We start from the raw sequence: 12,913 nt of genomic DNA on the forward strand, positions 1-12,913 counted from the left end.
CCTGGTGACTGGATATCCTTACTGTAATACACCGGGAACAGGGCATCCTTTCCATAATACACTGGGGACTGGGCAATTTTACCACAATACACCAGGCACTGTGCCTTACCATAATACAGCAGGGACTGGGCATCCTTACCGTAATACACTGGGGACAGGGCACTCTTACTGTAATGCACCGGAGATTTTGCATTTTTATCTTATTACACTGGGGATTGGGCATCCTTACCCTAATACACCAGGGACTGGGCATCCTGACCATAATACATCGGGGACTGGGCATCCTTACCGTAATACACGGGGGTTTGGGCATTCTTATCGTAATATGTTTGGGACAGGGCATCCTTACCTTCATATACCAGGAATTGGGCAGCCATACTGTCATACATCAGGGACTGGGCATCCTTACCGTAATACACTCAGGTTTGGGCATCCTACTGTAATACACCAGATATTGGGCAACCACACATTCGGCAACCATACCGTAATCTACTGGGGTTTGGGCGTTCTTACCATAATACTCCGGGGACAGGAAATCCTCACCGTAATACACCGGGGATTGGCCATCCTTACCGTAATACGCCAGGGATAAGGAAACCCATTTTCTGAAGAAGGGTCTAGGCCCGAAACGTCAACTTTCTTGCTCCTATGATGCTGCTTTGCCTGCTGTGTTCATCCAGCTCTACGCCTTGTTATCTTTTACCATAATACACTGGGGATAGGGCATTCTTACCATAATATACTGGGGATAAGACATCCTTATCGTAATTCACCGGGGATAAGGCACCCTTACCATAATACATCGGCGATAGGGCATCCTTACTATAATTCACTGGGGATAAGGCATCCTTAGCGTAATACATTGGGGATTGGGCATTCTTACCGTAATTCACCGGGGATAAGGTTTCCTTACCGTAATACACCACAGACTGGGCATCCTTACCATAATACACTGGGGACAGGGCATCCATACCATAATACCCTGGTGACTGGGCATCCTTAATATAATACACCAGTGACTGGGCATCCTCACCGTAATACGCCGGGGACAGGGCATCCATACCGTAATACACGGGGGACAGGGCATCCTTATCGTAATTCACCGGGGATAAGGCATCCTTACCATAATACACCGGGAATAAGGCATCCTTACCATAATACTCCGGTGACTGGGTATCCATACCGTAATACACCGGAGACAGGGTATCCTTATCGTAATTCACCGGGGATAAGGCATCCTTACCATAATACACCGGGAATAAGGCAACCTTACCATAATACTCCGGTGACTGGGTATCGTTACCATAATACACTGGGGACAGAGCATACTTATCGACATACACCGGTGACAGGGCAACCTTATCATAATAGACCGGGGACTGGGCATTCTTACCGTAAGTCACCGGCGACAGGGCACCCTTACTGTAATAGACCAGGGACTGGGCATCCTTACCGTAATACACCAGGGACAGGGCATCCTTACCGTAATACCCAGATGACTGGGTTTCCTTACTGTAACACCCTGGGGTTTGGGCATCCTTACTGCAATACACCAGGGGGGGTGGGCAGCCTTACTGTAATACACCTGGGACAGGGCATCCTTACCGTAATACATCAGGTACTGGGCATTTTTACCAAAATACACCAGGCACTAGGCATCCTTACTGTAATACACCTAGGACTGTGCATGCTTTCCGTAAAACGGTGGGGACTGGGCATCCTTACCCTAATACATTGGGGACAGGGCTTCCTTACCATAATACACGCGGGATTGGACAACCTTACCGTAATACACCGGGGATTAAGCATCCTTACCATAATGCACTCAGGTTTGGGCATCCTACTGTAATACACCAGAGATTGGGCAACTATACCATAATACTCCAGGGATCAGGCAACCATACCATATTCCACTGGGGTTTGGACATTTTTACCTTAATGCACCAGGGCTTGGGGGTCCTTACCATAATACACCAGGTATTGGGCTGCCATATTGTACTACATCAGGGACTGGGCATCCTTACTGTAATGCACTTGGGTTTGGGCATCCTAGTGTAATACACCAGAGATTGGAGAGCCATACCATAATACACCAGGGATCAGGCAACCATACTTTAATCCACTGGGGTTTGGGCATTCTTACCATAATACTCTGGGGACAGGAAATCCTTACCGTAATACACTGGGGATTAGGCATTCTTACCATAATACTCTGGGGACAGGAAATCCTTACCGTAATCCACTGGGGTTTGGGCATCCTTACCGTGATACATCGGGGACTGGGCATCCTTACCATAACAGACTGGGGTTTGGGCATCCTTGCTGTAATACACCAGAGATTGGGCAACTATACCATAAGGGATCAGGCAACCCTACCGTAATTCACTGGGGTTTAGGCATTCTTACTGTAATATGCCAGGTCAGCACATCCTTACTGTGATGGATCAAAGAGGGGCATCCTTACTGTCATATCCTGGGGACAGGGCATCCTTACCATAATACATTGGGGATTGGGCATCCATACTGTAATACATCAGGGTCAAGGCATCCTTACCATAATGCACCAGTGACAGGGCACCTTATCATAGCAGACTGGGGACAGGGCATCCTTACCGTGATACACCAGAGATTATGTATCTTTACCAAAATATACTGGAGATTTGGCATCCTTCCCATAATACACCAGCAACAGGGCATTTTTACCAGGGACAGGATATTCTTACTGCAATACACTGGTGACTGGGCATCCTTACTGTAAATCACCAAGGACAGGGCATCCTTACTGTAATACACTGGGGACTGGGCATTTGTACCACAATACACCAGGTACTGGGCATCCTTACCGTAATTGAGTGAGGATTGGGCATCCTACCATAATACACCAGGGATTGAGCAACCATGCTGTAATATATGGGGAACACTGCATCCTTACCATAATATACCAGGGATTGGGCATACTTAGCGTAATACACCGGGACAGGGCATCCTTACTGTAGTACACTGGGTCTGGGCATCCATATCATAATACACTGGGGACTGGGCACCCTTACCGTAATACACCGGGGACAGCACATTCTTACCGTAATACACTGGTGGCAGGGCATCCTTACCGTAATACACCTGGGACAGTGCATCCTTATTGTAATACACCGGTGACTGAACGTCCTTATCGTAATACAGCAGGGACTGGTCACTCTTACCGTATTAGACTGGGGACTGGGCATCCTTACCGTAATACACCGAGGACTGGGCATCCTTACCGTAATACCCCGGTGGCTGGGCAAACTTACCATAATACACCAGTGACTGGGCATCCTTACCATAATACACCAGGGACAGGATATTCTTACTGCAATACACTGGTGACTGGGCATCCTTACCGTAAATCACCAGGGACAGGGCATCCTTACTGTAATACACTGGGGACTGGGCATTTGTACCACAATACACCGGGTACTGGGCATCCTTACTGTAACACACCTGGGACTGAGTATCCTTTCCATAATAAACTGGGGACTGGTCATCCTTACCACAATACACCGGGTACTGGGCATCCTTACTGTAACACACCTGGGACTGGGTATCCTTTCCGTAATATACTGGGGACTGGCTATCCTTACCATAGTACACCGGGGATTGGGCATCCTTACTGTAATGCACCAGAGATTTTGCATTTTTATCTTAATACACCGGGGACTGGGCATCCTTACTGTAATATGCTGGGGACAGGGCATTCTTACCTTAGTACACCGGGGACTGGGCATCCTTATCGTATTACACCGGGGATTGGGCATCCTTACCTTAATACACTGGGGCCTGGGCATCCTTACCGTAATACACCGGGGATTGGGTGTCCTTACCACAATACACCAGGTATTGGGCTGCCATACCGAAATACGTCAGGGACTGAGTATCCTTACCGTAATACACTTGGGTTTGGGCATCCCACTGTAATACACCAGAGACTGGCCAATCATACCATAAAACACCAGGGGTCGGGCAACTATACCGTAATCCACTGGGGTTTGGGCATTCTTACCATAATACTCTGGGGACAGGAAATCCTTAACGTAATACACCGGGTATTGGACATCGTTACCGTGATAGACCAAGGAGGGGCATCCTTACTGTAATATTCTGGGGATAGGGCATCCTTACCGTAATACATTGGGTATTTGGCATCAATACCATTTTACATTAGGGTCAAGGCATCCTTACAATAATACACTAGTGACAGGGCATCCTTACCGTAATACACCAGAGATTATGTATTTTTACCAAAATATACTGGCAATTTGGCATCCGTCCCATAATACACCAGGGACAGAGCGTTCTTACCATAAAATGCGGAGATTGTGCGTCCTTACTGTAATACGTCAGGGATTGGGCGTTCTTACTGTAATAAACCAGAGACAGGGCATCTTTACCATATTACGTGGAGATTGAGCATCCTTACCGTAATACACCGGGTATAAGGCACAAGGGACTGGACAGCCTTACCGTAATACAGGGGAGGCAATGGCCTAGTGATATTATTGCTAGAATATTAATCCAGAAACCAGATAATGGTCTGGGGACCTGGGTTCGAATCCCACCATTGCAAACGGTGGAATTTGATTTCAATACATATCTGGAATTAAGAGTCTAGTGATGGCCATGAATCCATTGCCATTTGTTGGAAAAACCCATGTGGTTCACTAATGCCCTTTAGTGAAGGAACTGCCATCCTCACCTGGTCTGGTCTACACGTGACTCCAGGCTATAGTAATGTGGATGACTTCTAACTGTCCTCTGGGCTATTAGGGATGAGCAATAAATGCTGCCTAGCCAGTGATGCCCTCATCCCATCAATAAATAAAGAAAATAAAACATGGGGGCAAGAGGGCATCTGTACTGTAATATAGACATCTGGCATCCTTACTATAATACACCAGGGACAGCACATCCTTACTTTAATACTAGGCTTCCTTACAGTACATCAACAAGGACACTGTATCCTTACTGTAATATGCTGGGGATTGGACACTGTACTGTAATACACTGGGGATTTGGCATCTTTATTGTCATACACTGGGGACAGGGCTTCCTTATCATAATACACCAGAGACTGGGCATCCTTACCATAATTCACGAGGGATTGGGCATCCTCATCGTAATTCACTGGGGATTGGGCATCCTTACTGTAATAAACCAGGGACAGGGCACACCGGTGACTGGGTGTGCTTACTGTAATACATCGGGGATTGAGCTTCCTTACTGTAGTAAACGGAGATTGGTTTCCTTGCCATAATACACAGTGTTATGATATCCCTTACTAAATACATGGGGTATCTTTCCAATAGTACACTGGTCTTGGTATCCTTACAGTACTATATCAGGTTAATGTATCCTTAACCATATTACATCAGGGCTATTCTCTGGCTATCAGTAAAACATTCAAGTCTGGATATCTTTACTGTAATATGTCAGGGACTAGATATCCTTATAACAACATGATATAATAACCATAATACACCAGGTCCAGGTACACTTAAAGTAACATACCTGGGAGCTGGAATTATTACTGTAATACACTGAGGTCTGGGTATGGTTACCATAACACATCTGAGTCTGATGTTACTACTGTAATATACCAGAGTCTGGCTATCCAACTGTATTGCATTTGAATTTTGCTTTCTATACTGTAATAAGCCTGAGTCTTGACATCATTATCATAATATACCAGAATTTGGGTATCCTTATCATAATACTCCCTGAGGGTATCCCTTCGAAGTCTGACTGTCCTTACCATAATATATGCCAGTCTAGATACCTTTATCATAATCCATTCCTCTCTGGAAGCTGATACTACACAGCATTCAGTCTGGTCACCCACTACTGTAATACATGCAAGTCTGAGCATTCTTTCCCAAATACACCAGAGTTTGGATATCCTCACCATATTTTAACCCCATATATCTATCCTTTCTGCACTACTTCCCAGTCTGGGTACAATTACCGTAATAACAATTCCAGCCTGGGGTGACATTCTCCTCGTGTTTGTGTGCATATCTGCCAGGTGGTGCGGTTTCCTCCCACAGTCTACAGTTAAGTACATGAATAGGAAAGGTGTGGAGGGATACGGGTCAGGAGCTGGCAGGTAGGACTAGTTTACTTTGGGATTATACTCAATGTGGACTGGTTGGACCGAAGGGTGTGTTTCCATGCTGCATTACTCTATTTGATCATGGAGTTGTTAATTAATCCTAGCAATCAGATTCAAAAACATAATTTTTGAAACATTGCATTAGATTCATATAATACTAATGACAATTGCAGGGCTTTCCAAACAGGGACTTGTGGCCCTGGTGGGGTCCGCTGATGAAATGTAGGAGTCATAGCTCCCAAACCTAAAACTAAAAAGTGCAGCAAGGCCCAGGGGAACGGGTGAAGATATATTGAATATCAGCACACTGTCAGAGTTCTCTGTCATTCTGGCTGATGAGTACCTAATCATCCTTGCTGGTAACTAATTATCCAACAACAGCAGTTACTAGCCTAGTAGGAAGTGCTAATATCAACTGTGTTCATCTTTTCACTCTTACTTGTCTCGCAGCCTGGATGATTCTAAAAGAGACTTTTGGATCCCATTCTACTTGGTGAGTTTCACAAGGCTGTTTCCACCACCTCCATGCCCACCCCATCCAACGTACCACGGCCTGGTACATGATGCAGTCTAGCCGCAAATAACTGTTTCCTCTTGCAAGTGTGTGAGACAGTGTTAATGAGTGAGTTAGAGAAAGAGTGTGAGGAAGTGGCTATGTGTGACAGACAGAAAGGAAGAATGAGTGAATGAGTGTGAGAGCTAGTGTGAGTGTGTGAGATAGAATGTGAGAGAGAGAGAGTGTGTCATTGAGTGAGGTGGAGCGTGAGGCAGGAAGTATTTTGACAAGCGAGGGAGTACGTGAGCATAGAAGTGAATGAATATGAGTGAGTATGAGGAAGATGGAATGCGGGTAAATGACTCAGAGTTCTATGATCTCAATACTCACTCACAAGTGAATCAGTCCCCCCAACCTCGCTTTTACAGTTCTGGATTGTGGTTCAGACAACTTTCAAAGCTCCAAACGGGGCCACATACAAAATTTGGGATGGACTTCCATGGGGTGTAGGCACATTTACAATGCATCAAGGAAGGAATCTCCAGGATTCTGACCCAGTGATTGTGAAGGAATAGCAATATAATTTAAAGTCAGAATGACGTTTGAATTGGGAGGGGAATTTGAAGGTGACAGTGCTTCCATGCATATGCTGCCCTTGTCCTTCGAGATGATTGAGATCAAGGGTTTGGAATGTGTTGTCAGAGGAACCTGGGTGAGTTGTTGCAGGGCATCACAATATCATATATACCATGTTCCTGGTGAAGGGAGTGAATGGTGAAGGTGTGGAATGAGATGCTTACCAAGCTACGTCCTGGATGGTGTCAGGCCTTTTGAGGTTGGATACAGCTTCATCCATCCAAGTTAAGTTGAGAACATTCCATTACACTCCTGACCTGTGCTTTATAGATGGCCGAAAAAGATGGTGGGAGACATGAGATGAGATATTGAAACAGAATTCCTAACTTCTGACTTGCTCTTGTAGCTATAGTATTTGTTTGGCTGGTGCAGTTCAATTTTTTGTAACCCCCAGAATGTTGAGAATGGGTGAGTTCAGTAATGGTAAAGACTGCATCTTTCCCTTTTCCTTTTTTTTGATTATTTCTGATTTTTCTTTCTTGATTTTGGAGTAGCATGGGAAAGGAATGTTTTGAAACCGAGGACTTAGTAAGGAAGTGCTGCATTTTTAAAAACAAATTATGCAACTCCTTGTAAGTGTTTACATAGCTGTTTTGGAAGCAGTGTGGAAGGTGAGATAATATAGCATTGCACTGGGATGTGTATTCAGGGTGAGACTTGGCTGGCAACAAGAAGCTGATTGGTTTATGCAATAGTGACTGATTGTGGATGCCAAAGGTCATCAACCTGACAACAACTGTCTGATTGGTTCCTGGACAGCTGAAGAGCTTGTGTGTGTTTGAATGATACAGTTGTGAAAGGTTTCCAAACTGGAATAGGGAAGGTCTGCCTCTCTACCCCTGCAGCCAAGTAACTCAAGCCTGGAGACTATCATTTTCTCCCACATTTACTATGAATTGTTGCCTCTAATCAGTGACTGTGAACCTGAACAATTAATATGTAAGTGCTCTGTGACTTCAGCGAAGAGCTGAAAATCTGGTAAAGGAGGACTTTGGAGAATAGCAGAAAAGGGAACATATCATCCAAACCTGGAGACTTATGTTACTGAATTGTGATTCCCCAATATTTTTCATTCATCAATAATATCCATTTGTCTGTTTCTCTCGATGTTCCTGCATGTGTATGTAGGACATTTAAAGAAAGTCAACGTTTTAACTAGTATATCATACATTCCCAATTCATCATTATTTGCCTGTGGTTTAAAGTTACTTAGTTGGAATAAGCAATTATGCTTGCTATGTACGGGGACTTGGTCAATGCTTTCTGTTCACCTGATTCCATCAGTTGGATAAAATGAGGACATTGCATACTTTGAATCATTTACTATTGTGACAACTCAGCACTACTGGAGCTTGAGAATCAGTATACTTTCCAAATGGTTCACAACAGATGGTAGTGGCATTGAATGTCGAGAGGTGTTGGATAGATTCTCTCTTGTCTGGGAAATTTTGAAGTTGTTCAAGAATGCAGATCAGCTGCTCAAGGGAAATTAGGGACTGGAAATAAATGCTACTAGCAATGCCTACATCCCACAAATTAATAAAAACAAAGTTAAGGATGTGCATCAAATACTGACATTATAAGCAATACGCGGATCCCATAAAAGAACATAATAGTGCAGAAATTGTTGAGGGTGGGTGGTCAAGTTGTGAAAATAGTTACAAAGGCCTTGAGCTTTAAAAACTAAAGTGTAACAGTACAGAAGCAAGGAAGTTGTGATGACATTTTAAAAAAAACTTACCTTTTACAAATACTTATCCTCTGATGCATGATATCCAGTTCACCCAGTGGGGATGATGCAAATCAATTGCACAGCTCACAGATTATTCAGACAGGTTTACTTATTAGATTACTTCACTCTTGACCTGCATTTTGGTTTTGCCAGCACATGCCCAGATGTGGCCCTTTGGTCAAAATGTTTGTTCACTCCTCACTTTTTCTGCTCATTAAACAATGCCATTACACTGAATATTGACAGGGACAATGGATAAAACCTGAACAAAAGAGCTGAAATCATTGTGATGGCACTGTGACAGATGTTCATATTGAACAGCAGAGCAGGCCCAAAGAGCAGAATTGAAAGAGAAGTTATTGAGGGTGAGTACGAGTTCGGCTAAGTGAGCTCCTGCAGGGAGCTCGAACAGTTCATCCACTTCACCAACACGTTCCACCCCAACCTTAAGTTCACCTGGACCACCTTTGATACCTCTCTCCTTCCTGAACCTTTCTGTTTCCATCTCTGGCAACCACCTGGAAACCGATATCCATTTCAAGCCCACTGACTCCCATAGCTACCTCCCATCCACCTTCCTGAAAAAATGCCATCCCCTAATCCCAATTCCTTCACCTCCGGCCCATCTGCTCCCAGGATGGCTCCACTCCCTAACATCACAGATATCCTTGTTGTTCATGGACCGCAACAGCACCCCCCCACCCCGCCCCCCGGAGGTTGAGAATGCCCTCAACCGTGTCTCCCGCATTTCCTGCAACTCATCCTTCACACCCCCTCCCCAAAATATCAACCAAAACAGAATTCCCCTCATCCTCACGTACCACCCCATCAACCTCCGGATCTAATGCATCATGCTCCGACACTTCCGCCATCTGCAGTCCGACACCACCAGTTTCTCTGTGACTCCCTTGTCCACTCCACACTCCCCTCAAGCCCCACCACACCCGGCACCTTCCCCTGCAACCGCAGGAAGTGCTACAACTGCCCCTTTACCTCCTCCCTCACCCCCAATCCAGGCCCCAAGAAGAGTTTCCACATCAAGCATACGCTCACCTGCATATCTGCTAATGCAGTATACTGCATCTGCTGTTCTGTTGTGGCCGCCTCTACATCGCGGAAACCAAGTGGAGGCTTGGGGACAGCTTTGCTGAACACCTGTGCTCGGTTCGCACTAAACAGCCGTACCTCCCAGTCATGAACCATTTCAACTCCCCTCCCATTCCTCAGATGACATGTCCATCCTGGTGCCATGACGATGCCACCTGAAGCTTGCAGAAGCAGCAACTCATATTTTGCTTGGGAACCCTGCAGCCCAATGGTATCAATGACTTCATCAGCTTCAAAATCTCCCCTCCCCCAGCCGCATCCCAAAACCAGCACAGGTTGTCCCCACTTCCTTAAACTGTCCTGCCTCCCTATCGCCTCCTCCCACCTCAAGCCCCATCCCCATCTCCTACCTACTAGCCTCATCCCACCCCCTTCACCTATCCGTCCTCCCTGGACTGACCTATCCCCTCCCTAACTCACCACCTACACTCTAATTTTCCTGGCTCCATCCCCACCTCTTTGACCTGTCTGTCTCTTCTGCATCTATTTTCTCCTTTATTCATCTTCAGTCCGCCTCCCCCTCTCTCCCTATTTATTTCAGAACCCCCCTTCCTCTCCCCCCATTTCTGATGAAGGGTCTAGGCCCGAAATGTCAGCTTTTGTGCTGCTAAGATCTGCTTGGCCTGCTGTGTTCATCCAGCTCCACACTTTGTTATAACCTAGACCTGTGTGATTTTTTGCCTTAAACTATTAACCGAGGGGTTCATTCATGATGAATAGGCGGAAAGTTTTCCTTCCCCGTGTCAGCATACGTGGTCTGCCACACTCTTGTTGGTGAGATGATACAGTAACGTTTCCGTAGCATTCACACACGGAAGTGATCTCATTCTTGGTCCGGATTGAGTGGTTTGTACGGCGGCGTGGGAGGGGAATGGAGCCTGAGCTGCAGTAGTGGGTTCAGGAGCACTCAGCGCCGTAGCTGCGGAGCAGAGCACAAGGGAGGTGGCGGCGAGATGTCTAAAGTCTCCTATGTGCAAATGACCTTTATGGTGCTGTTTTCATTCCTGTTGACCCTGGGCTTGGGTTTGTGGCTCCCCGAGGTTCTCTGCGCTTTCGTTCAACTGTTTGGTTTGAAGGAAGACATGGTGACTCACAGTATCGTGCTGATATACCTGGTTTTTGTGTTGTATTTAGCGGTGCCCTCTCTACCGCGGGGCACGGTGAAGGTAAACTCATTTGTTCAGTCACGTTCAATATGACTACCATGCTGCTGTGTCGCTGTCTGGCGTTTTGTGAAGCTTAACTGTTCGTTCTTTACGTTTATGATCTTCCTGAAGTGACAATATGAGGTAACCAGTTGAGATGCCTACTTCGGGATGATATCGTAAGAGCTGCCGATGCTGGAGTCAGAGATAACACAGTGTGGAGCTGGAGGAACACAGCAGGCCAGGCAGCATCACAGGAGCAGGATAGCTGCCCAAGAACAACTTTTAACGTTTTTCCTTTAAATGGAGAATCAAATTCATTATAACTTCTTCAGTACCCGGCCTCGCTTTGCATTTTATTCACCGCTAAGTCACGTTCTCAAATTTTCTAACTCACTGCAGAATGACATCAAGGCTTTCTTTATCACTGTCACATTTCCTGGAAGTCTATTGATTGTTTTTCGTGTGAAGGACCAGTTGCAATCTGTGATCCCCTGCCCTACTCTCTCTGTTTATTCTGCCATTCACTGTCAGAAAGATAAATACAAATAGGGAGCACGTTTTTCCCACGTAACCTGCCGCTTTTAGGTGTTACTGCCCCCACCCTCCATTTATACTAAAAAGCAGAGTTTCTCATAGTGCCTTTCTCTGATGCTCGTTTAATGATTCATCTATATAGAAATGTGTTGAAATTATAACGTGGCCACAGGGCATTGAGCCTTATTGTTGTTATTCCTCATACAATCGTGGGATCTGCACTACTGAGAAAAACTCTTCGGCCCATTGAGTCTGTGCCAGTCAAAAACAAAAAGCACATGACACCAGGTTATAGTCCAACAGGTTTATTTAAAGACATAACCTTTTGGAGCCTCACTCCTCCTTCAGGTGTTAGTGACAGAGGTAGTATCAGACACACAATTTATAAGTAAAAGATCAAATGGTCACATCACTAATGAGGATGTATTAAATAAAACTAAAGGTGCTGATCTGAGGAAGGGTTGCCCGGCCGAAAAATTAACTCCGATTTTTTTTCTTCACAGATGCTGCCAGACCTGCTAAGCTTTTCCAGCAACTTCTGTTTTTGTTTCTGATTTACAGCGTCCTCAGTTCTTTTCGTTTTTACTAAGACGCTGTTAGTCTTTAATCAGTTTGAAGGTTTTCATTGATTAATATGTATATGTAAATCCACAAGTTCCTTTTGAGTCACTGCCCTGAGAGAACTAAAGATTTTTATCAGTGTGAGGAAGGGGTGATGTTTTAGGTCAAATAATGCATGTTAGGTGTGTGGCCTTGTTTGGAATTTGTTTGTGCTTTGGTTTTGAGTCAGACTGGTTTTGTTGCTGAAGTAGGAATTTATAAAATGGAACATTGACTGACTGTTTCTCAACTGTGTGCTTTTTGAATAGAATCGAATGGAATGTATCTGCAAATACAAATTCACCCCCTAGATTCCTGTGCGTGTATGTACATGTGCATGTGGTGTGTTTGTGTGTGTGTGTGTGTGTGTGTGTGTGTGTGCGTGCGTGACAGCTACTTGCTGATCCAACCCAAAGAATACACACATTAACTGAACAGACTAATCAAGACTTTTGACCCAGTCTTTGTATCTTAGGCACTCCCACCCTGCAGACTTCTTGTGTAGGGGACTTCTA

The 12,913-nt window shown here is 45.1% G+C and overlaps 1 protein-coding gene across 1 annotated transcript in view; it reads left to right on the forward strand.

Moving 5' to 3' along the window:
• Positions 1-10,958: 10,958 nt before the first annotated feature.
• bdh1 (3-hydroxybutyrate dehydrogenase, type 1) overlaps positions 10,959-12,913 on the forward strand; it is a 34,049-nt gene continuing 32,094 nt past the window's right edge. Inside the window, exon 1 of the mRNA XM_048542819.2 lies at positions 10,959-11,282. Coding sequence (XP_048398776.1) covers positions 11,070-11,282 — 213 coding nt within the window. The 5' untranslated portion in view covers positions 10,959-11,069. The remainder of the gene's footprint in view (positions 11,283-12,913) is intronic.

The sequence above is a fragment of the Stegostoma tigrinum genome, chromosome 14 (assembly GCF_030684315.1).
Source record: "Stegostoma tigrinum isolate sSteTig4 chromosome 14, sSteTig4.hap1, whole genome shotgun sequence".
Lineage (NCBI taxonomy): Eukaryota > Metazoa > Chordata > Chondrichthyes > Orectolobiformes > Stegostomatidae > Stegostoma > Stegostoma tigrinum.